The sequence below is a fragment of the Biomphalaria glabrata genome, chromosome 4 (genome assembly GCF_947242115.1).
Source record: "Biomphalaria glabrata chromosome 4, xgBioGlab47.1, whole genome shotgun sequence".
NCBI classification, from domain to species: Eukaryota; Metazoa; Mollusca; class Gastropoda; family Planorbidae; genus Biomphalaria; species Biomphalaria glabrata.
In genome coordinates this window covers 8,872,361-8,887,947 of record NC_074714.1, presented here as the reverse complement: position 1 = coordinate 8,887,947, position 15,587 = coordinate 8,872,361, and the positions used below count along the sequence as shown (strand labels likewise).

The 15,587-nt window shown below is 37.0% G+C and overlaps 1 protein-coding gene across 1 annotated transcript; it reads left to right on the top strand.

Moving 5' to 3' along the window:
* Positions 1–5,311: 5,311 nt before the first annotated feature.
* LOC106051585 (small nuclear ribonucleoprotein F) lies at positions 5,312–14,958 on the top strand. The gene is made up of 4 exons (XM_013206789.2): positions 5,312–5,441; positions 12,282–12,407; positions 13,340–13,404; positions 14,172–14,958. The coding sequence occupies exons 1-4, from the start codon at positions 5,433–5,435 to the stop codon at positions 14,236–14,238; spliced, it is 267 nt and encodes an 88-aa protein (XP_013062243.1). The 5' UTR covers positions 5,312–5,432; the 3' UTR covers positions 14,239–14,958.
* Positions 14,959–15,587: the final 629 nt, after the last annotated feature.

The following is a 15,587-nucleotide window of genomic DNA, read 5'->3' as shown; positions in this document are numbered from 1 at the left end:
AAGGCTTTTGACAAAGTTCACCACCATAGTTTGCTTAAAAAATTAAAATATTTCGGCATTAATGGTCCACTGCATCAGTGGATTAAAGACTTTCTGATAGGGAGAGAACAAACTGTAATAATAAATGGCTCTAAATCAACACCGATAACAGTAAACTCAGGTGTACCTCAAGGAACAGTCTTGGGTCCACTACTATTTTTAATTTACATAAATGATTTACCAAATTGCATTACTTCAGGAACAAAAGTCAGATTATTTGCAGACGATTGCATAATATATAGAACAATAAAAACAACACAAGACACAGATATTTTACAAAGAGAATTAGATGAATTACAGAAATGGGAATCAAATTGGAGCATGTCTTTCCACCCAGAAAAATGTCAGTTGTTAAGAGTAACAAAAAAACTAAAACAAATTAATTCCACTTATCTTATCCATGGCAAACCAGTAACACAGACTAAAAACGCAAAATACCTAGGTGTTATAATAAATGAAAAACTGTCATGGAATCCACATATTGATGAAACTACAAAAAAATCAAACAAAGCATTAGGATTTATTAAAAGAAATTTCTATAAATCAAATAAGAACATAAAACTAAAATGTTATTTAACCTTGGTTAGGCCAATAATAGAATATGCATCCTCTGTTTGGGACCCTTCAACTCAAGAAAACATTAAGAAACTAGAACAGACACAAAATAGAGCAGTGCGATTCATAACAAACGAATATTCACATTTGACTAGAGTAACACCTTTAGTAAAATCACTAAATTTAGAAAGCCTTCAGGACAGAAGGATCAAAAGTAAAGTAGCAATAATACATAAAACACTGAACCATAATCTTCAAATACAAAAACAAAATTTAATAAAATACTCTGAAAGACACAAAGATAAAGGCACATTCCTCGTCCCATATGCTAGGACAAATTTGTACAAATACTCCTTCTTCCCTAGTGCTATTAGAGCATGGAATGGGTTGCCTGAGCTAGCCAGGAAAACCAGTGACTTGGCAGAATTTAAGTCATTGGTTAATATGCATGACTAAATGCATGACGCGTAGGACGTAATCATCTTCTTTTTTGAAGTAACGTCTGTATTATATAAGAAGAAGAAGATATTGCTGAGTGGATGAGGGTCGCCGCAGAGTGGGGATTGTAAAAAGGGGTCGACGAGCTTAAAAGGTTGAGAACCGCTGCAGTCTAAGCGATCAACAAACAACATGAGGCCTATTTTTGTATAGTCCTATAGAAAGTCGCGTTAGTGTGAACCTACTCGGGGAATTCTGTAAGGGGGCCCTGAACTTATAAATTAGTACTACTATACAATACAACTAATTTCCCGGTGCCATGAACTACTATCTAGTATCGCATGAAGTAGTCTATAGCTGCATCGGCGTGTCCAGTCACGTGAGCATTATATTAGGCCCGTTCGACGCAAGATCTCAGGATTTCCCCACCAAGAAGTCATTCACTAATCAATTAAAAGCATCTGACCAAAACATGGATCGAAAATGAAGGAGAAGAAAAATAGAAAAAATGAAAATCGAAAGCTGCTGGAATCCAATACCGTTTGATCGTCTTATGAGCTGAGCCGAAGGCTCATCGAGCTCAAAGTTTGAAAAAAAAACCTGTTTTGACGCCAAACAGTAAAAAAAAAAACAGACCTGTGTGAACACAATTCTGTTTGAGAGAGACCCGAGTCAATGCCTATGTAAAGCATTGCTGTTTCCAATGCCTTTGGCCCCGGACGCATGCTTGGCTGAACATGGCCGAAGGCCGAGGACACCGGGAGCCTCCGCCATTTTCCTTCGTTATACCAAGCTAACCGTGGGGGACTCGCCATTTATGTAACGGTCCCTTGAGGAACAGCGCTTGGATGTGTCACAGGTTTATGAGGACTCTTTTGCAACTCCGCCCGTGCAAGAGGTGGACTCTCGTCTACCCGTGGGCATCCCCACGGGAGTTATGTTTCGCCATTCATTTAGCCTAGTTACCCCCTCAAGTAACCGTTTCCACCCGGGTGCCACGATGAGGCAGAATAGCGTACCCGGGGGAATCGTATACCAAGAAATGCTATAAAACTAGGCCAATAATATATTCCTTGCCAGTTTGGCATTTAAACGTTCAAGGACCTTGTTGGAACTCGTAATGCTGTATCGTTCACGAAAGAACATTCACATCGCATTTACTACGGTACGTTTAAGACGAAGAAACACTAACCTATATCCACGAAGATGAAGGCCTTGACACTCAAATTCCTGAATATACGTAGGCCTCAGCACCATCAACTTCCGATGCGGCCTTAAGGGGGTGGCAAGTGGGGCGACCGTTCCAGGCCCCGCACATGAGGGGTCTCGCGATAGGATATTCCCTTGCCACCCTCAGGTTCGAAAATTAGAACAATTCTCATTATAATCTAGGACTTAATATTTCCTGGCATCTATATGATACCAATTGCCAAGTACATAACATAGCATTTTTGGTTTCGAAATGCCGTGTAGCTTCTGTATTCTACGCGGCTATCACGCTGTTTAAACATGGTGGTTTAACAGTTCACCTTGCATAAAAAACAACACAAAGGCGAAGGCAACTAATAAAAATAGTTTATTTAGTAAATAGTTGTAAAGTAGGCTACTGTTGTGTCGCATTATAGTATAAAAAGAATTGATACAGTAAATATAGGCTACTGCTACTTTATAGGCTATATTTGGTCCGCCATAAAAAAAAAAAGGACGAGGGTGTGTGAGAGGGATTCCTTGTTTTGTAGCCTATTGTGGCCTAGCTCGTATAGTTATGTTGGCCAATCAGCATCCAAAAAGTTTGACGATGACGTATTAATTTCCCCCCAATGGCTATTGTGCATAGGCCTATAAATTGGGTGGCCTTGTGAAAACCTACCTTTCAGTGTACATCATAATAAAGTCGGACCACTGTAGCTTCTATCGTACACTTTGTTCTTAAACAAAAGACTAAAGACAGTATTTATTTATTTTTTTTGGCACGATGGCTACTGGAGGCCAATGAGCAAACGAAAGCTGCTGCGACTGGAAACATCTTGGTAAAAAAAAAAATTCAGCAGCAGGAGATCACATTAAAATGTTTGTAAAATGTTTCGAATGCTCTTTCAGAGTTCAAGATAATCTACTTCCTAGTCCAAATTTCCTGCAGGACGTCGGGGATGGCACGGGCAGGGTATGAACCCGGGACCATCAAGACGACCGAACAACAGTCCAGCTCGCATACCGCACGGCCAGGCAGCCATCCATACTTAACAAATATGTGTCAGCTCCAATGGTACCGCAATGGATAACTGGATGCTAGAACAAATTAGAAAAGAAAAACTGCGTTGGCGCGCAGTCTCAGCAAAAAATCTAGCGATTGTTCAGTACCTTGCCAAAAAAACAAAACAAAAAAAAAACAGCACATTTCGTGGGAGAACAGAAACTTCATACTCCGAATAACGTTAAGTTTTTAGGCTTGGTTGAGATGCTTGTCAAATTGGACCGAATCATGCAAGAACATCTTCTTAAGAACGCCGAGGATCACGACTATTAGGCCTACCTCTGATATAGGATTCTAAACGAACGTATCATAGACCTGGTGGCATAATTTCCCATCACCTTTGATTGCACGCTTGATGTTAGCCATAAAGAACAGATGTTTTTTACATAGCGTATTGTGGATGTCACAGATCCAAAAGTTATGGTAAACTTATGTAGTTATAAGGCCAATATACAGTACTTAATAGAGTAGCAAGCCAATGTTTCGTAACAAAAATAAGGTCTTCAGCATTAGAGGCGGACGATCCCGTTAGCGTTACATGGTAGGGCTACGATATATATAGTATAATATAGTCTACCGTTACGGCCCAGTACCCCGCATATGAAATTCGAACAGGGCCCCGCGCACTGCTTAGACCGCCTCTGATATGTAGTCCTATAGAAAGTCGCCTTCAGCCTGAAAAAAAAAACGTAAATGGACAACCTCTTAACGTGGTAGACCACTTCCCATATCTAGGAAGTAGAGTATCAAATGACGCCTCGCTTTCAAGGGAAGTTGACAAACGTCTGCCCAGAGCCAGGGATAGTAGCGCTTTTGGGCGCCTTCAGGCGAGAGTTTGGCGGAATAAGTCGCTCCGCCTGCCTACAAAAATTAATTTCTACCAAGCGGTGGTTCTCTTAACCCTTCTATATGGATCTGAGACATGGACACCATACAGAAAGAAACTAAGACTACTTGAACGCTTTTACCAAAAGATGCTTGCGCTCCATCATGGACATACGGTGGCAAGATCGCACTATGAACAGCGAAGTCCTCGCGAACGCCGGTATGGACAGTATAGAGGAAATTCTTATGATCCGATCAATTAGTTAAATATAAATTATATTTGCGTGAGTTAGGCCTAATTGTTAAATTCATTGATGTAAAATCAAAATTAAAATCACGAACTTCTCTCGTGGACCCCATTTTGTCATACACCCCCAATTCTTTTTTTCACTTTCGTAGACCCCCTAGAAGTCTTCGTAGACCCCTGGGGGTCAATGTAGACCACTTTGGGAATCACTGTCTTAGACACTCCCACGGGAGCCTTGTGCTACCCTTTGGACTAGCCGTACCCTCTGATCACGACCGTTTCCACATGGGCGCCACGATGAGACAGGGTAGCGTGCCCGGGGCTTTAAAGACAAGCTTAGGCGCCAACTTGTCTTAGCTGACATAGAAGAGAGCACATATTATGGCTGCATGCGGCCTCAGAACGAGACAGCTGGAGGTCACTCACAATGGCCGCGGGATACAAATTTGAGGCCTAAAGAAAATCTGCTACCGAGGACTGACGCAGACGGCGAAAAGAAAATCTTAATCGACCACCGGCGGACAATGGTTATGCTTGCCCTGGATGTGGCAAAATATGTAGGACACAGCTGGGGCTGCGTGGCTACGTGAAATTCTGCATTCCTCATTAATCTTCGGACTCTACGACAATGTAAGCCTCATATATTAGTAGGGTCTATACAAAATAGGCCTTATTGTTACGAAAATAGTGTGTTTAATAAATGACGTAGACTCTATAGGCTACTTTATTTAAAATGTAACTTAACCTTAGCAAACTGTAAAATATGCTGAGCTCGGATAGCTTTTCTAGTATTTGAGATCTAAACGTGACCTAAATATCTATATAAGCCATATTATTTATATTACAGAGGGAAAGACCACGCAAAACTAACTTCTTTCCCCCTTATTGAGGCCACTGAAACAAAGAATGAGTTTAAGTTGTAAATTATAATTGTTTCGGTTGTCTGTGAAATATTTTTGAACTACTACGAGCATGCGCAAAACTAAACTTATAATCGATCCTTTCACGTTTTCCGGCATTTTACCGCACTATTTATTGCAGAAGTGTCGTTGAAAACACAACAAAATATCAAACATGGCAGCTGTAAGTTGGGAAAGATACAAATAATAATTAAAATTCTAATCCTTTTACCCCTTTAGTAAACCAATTAGCTCATTAAAACATATAGATCTAGTAATCTAACTCATGTTACTGTTCTAGGCTAGTGACGCCCGGTGTGTGTCGGCTAGTCTAACGATGTTACAAACAACTTGAATTCGCGTCTTGAGTCTACTGACTCTACTCTAAATCTAGACTAGACTCTAAGACTGTCCTAGGCTAGTTTTAGTGTAGATTAGTAACTTAGATCTAGTAGTTAGATGTAGATCTATGCTCTAGTTTAGATCTAGTCACACCTCCCCCAGTGGACAGTGGTGTTTAGTGTTTAATATTAGTAACAATGACAACATTCAACAATCATAAGTCTAAGAACTTACTGTATACTGTATCAACTGTATGACAATAATGACATCAATCTGCAATGGCAATGAAATGACTGAAATGTGAATGTTACTCAGTTACTGACTGCAGTAGCAGCGAATGTCAGTAGTCTCAATAGATCAGCGATGGCTAAATCTAGTAGTAAGATAAAAATGTCGAATGCAGCTGTTGGATAATAAATTACTAGATCTAGAAATCTAGATAAATACTAGACTAGATTTAGAATTTAGACCTGTACTACTACTAGCCTGTACTAATGCTGGGAGGGGAGATACAAAAATTTTCTTTGAAAAAAAAATATTTTGTTAGTGCGGTACATCATAATCATTAAAATACTTTAACAGAACTTTCCAACGGTGTAAAAATTATGGCTGTATGTTTAACAGTTAGAAAGATCTTGATGATTTTTTTGGTGGCGTTTTGAGCTAACATTGATTGACATGGAACAATTAAGATGAGAGCTTGTCGCTTGCTTAGCTGGAAGAGACACACCCCCAGGTCAAAAGTTATAAAGTTGGAATTGAGTTTCGTACACGAAAGATCTACTTATTAAATCAGAAATTTAATAGTAGATCTAGTATTAGTAGTAAATTTCTGGCTCACAAAACTGATTTCATTTATATTTATGAACTTAACTTGTTAAGAATAAATATTGAAGGAAATTTAACAAATTATTGTGTAATGAGCGTCAAGAAATGTCAGAGGGTTGTGGACAAAAATGGCGGCGTTGTGATTGCAGAAAATAAAATAAATAAAAAAGTGGCATCAAAATCATCTGAAACATTTTTTTTTCAAATGCACTTTAAAATTTGTGCACAAAAGTTTTATTCACAAAAACTATTTGAATATATCCAGAATATTAGGCCTTACATGGCCTGAAGTGGTTTTACGTCTATGACAAAATTTCTTTATCAAAATCTGTAAATCCCATAGCCAACAATGCTAATCGTATTTTGAAGTTTTTGATATGACACGCATGAGATAGCTCGATAAAACTTGGTAGAATTATAGCTAGACATGATATTAATTTTCGATTATTTTCCTGGACCCTGTATTGCTAAAAACAAAAAAAGGGTATTTTTTATAATAAATTTTAAAAAGATAATTAACTTTTTAAAAAAAAATCCTAATTAAGCATTAATTAGGCCATTTTCTAAAGTAATTCTTCTTCTTCTTCTTCATCGTTCTCATTGTTATGTTGGAGTGTTCATATGACTAGACCAATACATGAGATGAACTGCGCAGTGGTTTCCAAATCAGGGAGCTCTCCATATAGTTTTCTTTCTATTGGGGTGATTTGGGGCCAATGTCTTATACGGGCCTCTTGGTAGAGAGAGCAGTTTTGGAGGACGTGGTCGGCATTTTCTGGTGATACTCCACATGGGCAGATTTCACTGGTTCCAATTTTGAGCTTCCGGAACATGTGTTGTCGCATTCTGTTGTGTCCGGTCCTGAGTCGAAAGATTAGACGTTGGTCTTGTCGGGATAGCTTATAGTAAGCATCATCTTTCTTGTGATTTGGATGGGAGCTCGTCCATTTCTCATTTATTTTATCTACAATTAATTTCTTCATTTCTTCTGGATAGAGTGCAGAGTTTACTTGTGAGTTAGTTCTCCCACTCTTGGCAAGTGTGTCAGCCTTCTCATTTCCTGCTAGTTGTATGTGAGCTGGAATCCATTGAATAACAGTTTTTTTGCTGTTGTGGTTGAGCTTTGTGAGTGCTGTTCTGAGGTTTTTAATATAAGGGGAATCAGAGTTTTGCAGGCTTTGGAGGGTTGTTTTTGCGTCTGTTAGAAAGACAATCTGACTGTGAGGGGAACTTGGATGATTTGCTAGCATGGTAGCAGCTAGTGCTAGTGCTTCCCTTTCTGCTCTGTGACTGTCAGAGAGCTCTCCAGTTGCAAAGGATTTTTCTAGTTTTCCTCCATCTGGCCATTCGATAAGTATTCCAGCTCCTCCATTTGTGGTGGCTTTATGGGATGAGCCATCCGTGTAAACTCTGATCCACTGATTGCTAGGGTAATTGGTATGTAGAAAACAGTTCACTATTTCCTTGAGCTCTGTTGGTCTGTAATCAGATTTTCTTTTTATGTTTTCAATATGGTCCCTTATAGTAGGAAGAGGGCTTTCGTCCCAGGGTGGAGATTCATTATAGTGTATCGAGGATTCCAGAGTAATTTTTCCAAGCTGGTGTTTCTTTTTTAGGTTTAGAGATTCCTGTATGAAATTGGTCCTTTTGAGACGGTTTTTTGTGCCAGTTTTGTGGATTTTTGTTCTGAGTGGGTGCCTCTCCAAGGTTTCCAATTTTGTGAATTGGGAAAGGATTTTTATTTCTCTTCTTTCATCCAGAGAGATCAGGGCAGCGGTTTCCTCCATAGCTCTTATGGGTGTTGTTTTGATTGCTCCTGTCATTATCCTTAGACCAATATTTTGAACCTTGTCTATTTTTCTAAGGTTGGTTTGGGCTGCTGAGCCCCATGCTGTGGCACCATATTCTAGTACAGGTCTTACATAACTGGTATAGGTCTTTTTCAGGATGTTGTGATTTGCTCCCCAATCTGTGCCAGCTAGTTTTTTCAAGAGGGATAGTCTCTGGATGCCTTTACTCTGTGTTTTATCTATTTGTTTTTTCCAGGTTAGTCTCGGGTCATAGGTGACTCCAAGATAAGTAGGGCTGTCATTTTTTTCTAAAGCTTCCTTATCTAATGTTAATTTTATTGTTTGTTGTTTTGTTGACAGTGAGAATATGGTATATGTTGTCTTTTTTGTGTTAATGGACATGCCCCAGTCTTTGGACCAATTATTGAGTTTATCAAGAGCATCTTGTAATCGAAATTTCGATGTTCCTACATATTCTTCTGTGCTAATTAAGGCAAGGTCATCTGCATACATGCTGCTCTTAACTTTTTTGGGTAGGTTTTGATTTAGATCGTTTATGAATATTAGGAAAAGTGTTGGGGATAGGACTTCTCCTTGGGGGACACCATTTTTTATACCCACTGTGTGGCTTCTTTGTCCTTGCATGCAAACTAAGGCTTTTCTATTATTTAGGTATTCCTTTATCCAGTTGTACATTCTGTGGGATATGTGATGCTGGATTAGCTTGAGCAAGAGACCTTGTTCCCAGACTTTGTCAAATGCTTTTTCTAAGTCAACCCACACAATTGTTGTTGGTTTCTTTTCTTGAAAGCCGTCTTCTATTTCTTGTGTGATGAAGGCAATTTGATCTTCTGTTGATCTGCCTTTTCTAAAGCCAGCCTGGGCTTCAGTGAGTAGGTTATTTGACTCAAGGATCCATGTCAGCCTTCTATTTATCACTCTTTCCATCAGTTTGCAAGTACAGCTAGTGAGGCTGATGGGACGGTAACTATCCAGTTTATTTCTTGGCTTGCCGTGCTTTAGTATAGGGATCATAATGGCTTTTTTCCAGATGTTTGGAATTCTGCCGGATTTCCAGCTAGCATTGAATAATTGTAGCAGTTTTCTTTTGGCTTGAGGACCCAAGTGAAGAAGCATGTCATTTGATATTTTGTCTGGGCCCGGGGCTTGTTTTGGTTTGAGGGCTTTTAGGGATTCATCTAGTTCCTTCATTTTAAGATTAGTGGTCATTCCCAAGGAGTAAGCTGGATTGTTTTCTTTAAATTTATCTTGGATTTCTGAGTTTACATCTTTATTTCTACTTTCATTAATTTGTATTTGTCCTACGCTTTGGAAAAACTTAATGAATTCATTTGCTGCTTCTTGGCCTTTCAGGGGTTGGTTGTCCTTTTCTATTACTATAGGAGTTGTTCTGTTTTCTTCCTGGTTGAGACATTTGGCTATACGCCAGAGTTTGTGGCCATCTCTATCTACGTTTAGTTGTTCTGTTTTTTCGTGCCAACTTTTCCTCATGGCGGAAAGGTAATTTTTCCTGAAAACTGCGTTAGCTGCTTTTAGATTTATGTTATTTTCTATACAAGGGTTATTTTCTACTGTGTTTCTGGCTTCAATAGTGGCATTGTGGAGTTGTTGAAGGTGATCAGACCAGTTGGGGATATAATCTTTTCTTGCTCCTCTAGGAATTGATTCCTTAGCTGCTAAGAGTATTGCTTTGGAGAAAGCTGAGAATGACTTATTAACCTGATTTGATTTGCAGTTTATTGAAGTTGTATATAGGTCTGTGAGCTTTGAGAATAGGTGCCAGTTGGCTTTTTTGTAGTTCCATCTGGGGATGGTGGAGTTTTCTGATATTTTGAAGGAGGTATCGATACTGATCAATATGGGTCTGTGATCGCTGGTGGCTAGCTGGTCTGCAACTTCTCTAGTGCACTTTTTGGATAAGTTGTCTGTTGCAAAGGCTAAAGTAATTGATAAAACAACTTTAAAACTTCTCACGTTTCATTCAAAAGTGTAATAAATTTCCAAGTGCAGCTTATGTAAAAAAAACACCATCAAAAACGCTATCTTTTAAGTCTAAATTTTTATGGGTCATTTTTTTACTTCCCCACTTCTGGGGTTTTTTTTTCCTAGCTAACTAATGTACTAGATTTAGATCATGACTAGACTATTCTTCCAATTTTAGATCTAGAGTAAAGTATGATAACCGGCAGCGCTAAGTGAATTCTTGGCCATTTTTTACATTTCAATTTCAGATATCAGTTTTCATTCCTCCATAACAGTCTTACCTACGAAAAAAGAGTATCCATGAATTTGTCATCCTTGTGTCTATAAAAATAACTACGTTGTAATGTACAATGCATAGTTGAAATTATATTTGAGGTGAAAGAGTGGTAGGGTCAGTATGGTCTTGTGTAAAAGTTTGCGGCATGATTTTTCTTTTTGTAAAAGTGGACGGCTGGTTAGAAAATGTAATGACCACGTCAAAGGAAATATATCTAAAATGTTGTTTTCAAATTTCATCCTTATGATTAAAATCATTTTCTTTTTACACCAGCATAAGAACACTAGCTGTAATCACTTTTCCCACACTCCTTTTTTTTTTCATTCTGGGCTTGCTGACGTCACACCTAGGTCACTACAGTTTTACCTGCAGCCCTACCATATATAGCTGGTTGCGCTAATGAAAACAAAATTGTCTCTGTTGTTGGGGAGAATAGGAGGTGTAATTACAGGTACACTGTACCTATGGAGGCATTTTTTTCCTGTAAGGCAACAGACTTGCAGAGTGCGTGTGTATGTCACACCTTAGCCTTTTTGGTACAAGTACCTGGATGATGGATAATTGCTTGTCTCTTGCTCTCTCACTAGTTTTTGTTTTTTAGAGCTTTTCCGCTTTTCTAGGTTCCCCCCCCCTGTAACGCAACTACTAGCGCATTCTACTAGAAAATGGAAGAAACACATCATCACATGTTGGAAGTGTAAACAAATGGTACATGTGCAAAATCCAATAGGAATTTGGGTAGTAAGCATTGAAATAAAGAGGATATGATAAAATACGGTGAAGAGGCCGGTATACTCTACAAAGGTCGGAGTGCAGGTAATCGAACTTTACTCATGTACTCTCTACTCTAGACTCAAGATATAGACTCAAAATATGGATCTATATAATGATAATGAGTAAAGCGTGGGTCTCAAACCTGCTGGCAACCATTTTCAAGATAATTTTTATAGCTCCATAATAGTCTGACCTAAACAAAAATCTAGTGATGGGAGTTTTACGAAAATTTCTTCTAATCCATTTTTCTAACAAAAAAAAAGAGAGTGAAATAAGACTTTATTTGTTTTTAACATCGCTCATCTGATATTGGTTTATTGACAGTTAATCTTGTTTTCTCTAGACCCTAGTTAGCCCTAGTTCTAGATCTAAAAGTCTCTAGATCTAGAGTGATTTGACTCTGTCTAGATAGTCTAAATAAAATGTCTAGATCTAGATTCTTTAATTTAATCTGAATACTTTTAATTTAGATCTAGACTCTAGACTTTTAATGGCTGCTTGGGCAGTATCAGATTCAGAGTACGCGTGGCCGCTATGCGCTGTGCTCTGTTTGAGTGTAATTGCCCCTAGATTTGTCTTATTTGATTTCATTGACAATGAATGATACCATGAGAAATATATATTTCTCATGGTATCATTCATTATCAATAAAATTAGATCTATCAATCTCTATCTACTCAGATCTCAGATGATTGATAGTCTAGATCTATTCAATCAGACTATAGTCATGTAAAGTAGGCCTACTAGATCTTTAGATCTAGACCTTATATCATAGGTCTAGTTGTCTAAATCTAAACTGATTTCCTTCAGAAAACTCATTGGTGACGTCAGGCAGGGTTCAAATAAGACAAATCTAGGGGCAGGGTTAGGGTTAGGGAATGTAATGTTTACATTACTTTCCCTTTTTTTATGCTAATTTAATGTGTTATCTGCATTTATTTATATATTGAATGAAATTGAACCTATTCTTTTAAGCGTTTAATTTTTTAAATATTTTTTTTCTTTTCAGACGCTGCCTATGAACCCAAAGCCCTTTCTAAATGGGCTCACGGGTAAGCCAGTCATGGTGAAACTGAAGTGGGGAATGGAGTATAAAGGATATCTTGTGTCAGTTGATGGCTACATGAATCTCCAGGTCTGTGTGACACTTTTAGAATGTCTCAGTTTTGTTTTCACAAAGTTACTTTAATATAAAATGAAGTTGACATTTCTAGAAGCTCAGTAGAATCAAGTATTGACATCCCTTAGAAACACTCCACTTTTAGACTACATAGCCAATTTTTTTCAACCTTGAATTTTAATCAAATTTTATATTTTTAAATATTAGCTTAAAAGGTGTTAACGTTCACAAAATCAGGTATTCCTCAAAAATGTTGTAATACATAGAAAGTTTACTGTTGATAATAGTTGTTGATTGTTTCTGGAATATATTTGTTTGATGCAATTGAGAAAAAAATCTGAAAAATCAATTAATTTAACTAATCTTTTTGGATTGAGAGATGATTTTTTAATTATTTAACTTCACATTTTCAGTATTAGTGTGGCTTACCTGATGCACATTTTTTAAAATACTGGTAATGGAAAGTTGTCGCATCATGCTTATTTATCTTTTAGCATACTAGGTCAGATAACTGAAACTGGTTTTGGATTACCAATGTGCCCTTTTTTCTTAACCCTGCTGTGGTACCTTGAAAAAAAAAAAATTTCTTTGGTGCAATGGGGTCAGTAGACCCCAACATCAAAATTATATTTCTTTATAAAGAACACAAGCTGGCTGCACTAAATCATCACCATCCAACCTTTGTGTTCCTCCTGGAACATATTGCCTCAGTAAAAACATTCAACTCTCCAGGTTCTCCTTCTTGTATTTTAATTTAATGGCTTCACGTCTCTTTCCTACACTCACTGTTTGTATTTTTAATAGTGAGAAATTCAAAATCTTTACACATGGAATGAAATCTCTCTACAGATATTTTTTCAGTCAGTATGCAATTTTGTTAGTAAATTCAAAACTTCTGATATATCAAAGTATCTAATTTTAAAAAAAAATATTTTTTTTGTGTTTAGTTGGCAAACACAGAAGAATTCATTGATGGTCAGCTTGCAGGGAATCTAGGAGAAGTCCTCATCAGGTAATGGAGTGAATACAATACAAAAAAAAAACATAAAGAATACTTTAAAAAAAAAACAAAGCTTATATTAAGTGTAATTGTATCAATAATAAATCTGTGCGATTAGAAACAATTTTTACCAATTGTTTTTGTTTAGCTTTTAGCTTTCTCAATGCTCTCTAACCCTATCACTTGACTGGATCGGTAGTGAAAGGGGGAGGGAAGAAGGGGAGATCTTGGTGAATGTTTACATGATCGTTTTTTTTAATGCATAAAAAATGTTCATCCAGGGCTCGAGTCCTCAAGGGGACTAATTCAACTAGTACTACCACATCTGTCAAGTATGATTTCTTTCCCTTATTTAAGATACAAAAAAAGTTAATTGACTAATTGAATAATTTTTTAAAATAGATTTTTGTGTTGTCAAGTAAGAGAAATAATTGTGCAAAATTTCAGCTTAATCTGAGATTGGGTGTGGGAGAAATAACATGTACAGAGAGAGTGAGTTGATATTTATAACCTTGTAATAAGACAAGGTCCAATGTGAAACTGAATATTTAGAGACATTGTCCTGAGAAATATTATTCTACATACAACATTTAGGAATCTATATCTAAATGGCACAGTATAAAGTAGTGTTGAAGCTTCACCTAAGCGACATAGTATAATATAGTGTCTCTCACTAACCTCGAGGGTTTTGCTTCATAACATTCAAGTGTTAACACGTGTTATAATTGATAAAAATGATATAATTGTATAATAATGACAATGTTTCCTTTTGATCGAAGGTGCAACAATGTTCTGTACATCAGAGGTGTTGAGGAAGAAGATGAGGAGGGAGAGACAAGAGACTGAAGAATCTCAAGTCCCATTGATGTCACCAGTCAGAGCCGCCTTTAGAGCTCATCTTTTTGTGTGCTGTTGTTCTTGTCAAATGCTGTAAACCATGATGAAAACCTGACTCTTGTACATATACAACCTGACTTATGAACATGATATCTCACCCTCATTACAAGTTGTGGATCAGTTTTGTGTTTTTCTTAGCTTGAACATGTAGTCCAACATTTTAATGTCGTTTTTATTGTCACATTGTTTCATCTTTTTTTACCTGACAACCTGACTATAAATCATTTCTTTTATTATTGATCATATCTTCATTGTTGTATGGTGGTCATACCTAGCAATTTTCATTGACCAAAAAAAGGTTTTTTAATTTTTATAATGATGGTTCAATGTTGAATTTTTAGTTGGCAATGCTGACCATGTGTTGGTCTGTAGCTTTAGTTCTTAATTGTTGATTGTTGTTATCTTGATATTGTATTTCCATGTTCAATGTTGTTTGCTAGTTGTCAGCAAAACCATGATGAAGTAAACACAAGTTGTTAGTTGAACTAAACAAAAAAGATCTCCTTATTTCAAACTGACAGTTTCACATATTTTATGTGCTACTTTGGTGGTAGTGCCAGCCATTGTCTCATGAATAAAACTGGTGAATGTTCTGGAAAGTTATCATTCCATTTCTTTGTTCATTTCTACATTTGGGCATCTAATTAAAAAGTTGGAGATTTTAGCCAGTATTCTGAGTTTGTTGTTTTTTTGTTTTTTTTTTACATTTTCTTAGCATTGGTACATTGATTTGTAATATGTCAACCACCAGAGTTGTAGCTGAATTATTAGATAAAAAAATAGTTAACAAAATTTCTGGAAAATGTAAAAGATATATGGGTGCAAGACAGGCCAAATGATTTTTTTTTTTGAAAATTACAAAAATGTATGAAACATTCCCCTCCCCCCCCCCCCAACAAAAAACTTAATTAAAATGTCTGTATTAATTATATCTGAATAGTTTTAAACATTAAATACATAGAATAATTGTTTTAATAGCGTGTATACTCTTCTTTTAGTTGAAAAGAGAATGTCCTTACCTAAAAATAATTGTAAGCACTTACATAGATCACTTTTCTCCATCTTAGACTAAATGAAATTATTTTTAACCTATTGTTTTCTTTAAAATTTTAACTCTTTTGCATCAGTGTTATTTAGATTTAGACATTCACTTTCATGGTCAAAGAGTATAGAAATATTTTCATACACGGGTACGGTAAGGGCATAAATAAGCAACTTTTTTTTTTTTTTTTTTTCGGTGGACAGAAGAATGACACTGGACAGAGGACTAGTCGCCTAATTTTATTGTCCTCTCTTGT

Bases quoted from the DNA above. Each gene is read 5' to 3' on its own strand.
- LOC106051585 (XM_013206789.2), top strand. The intron at 12,408-13,339 runs GTCTGTGTGACA...TTTTGTGTTTAG, and splicing joins ATGGCTACATGAATCTCCAG to TTGGCAAACACAGAAGAATT. The intron at 13,405-14,171 runs GTAATGGAGTGA...TTTTGATCGAAG, and splicing joins CTAGGAGAAGTCCTCATCAG to GTGCAACAATGTTCTGTACA.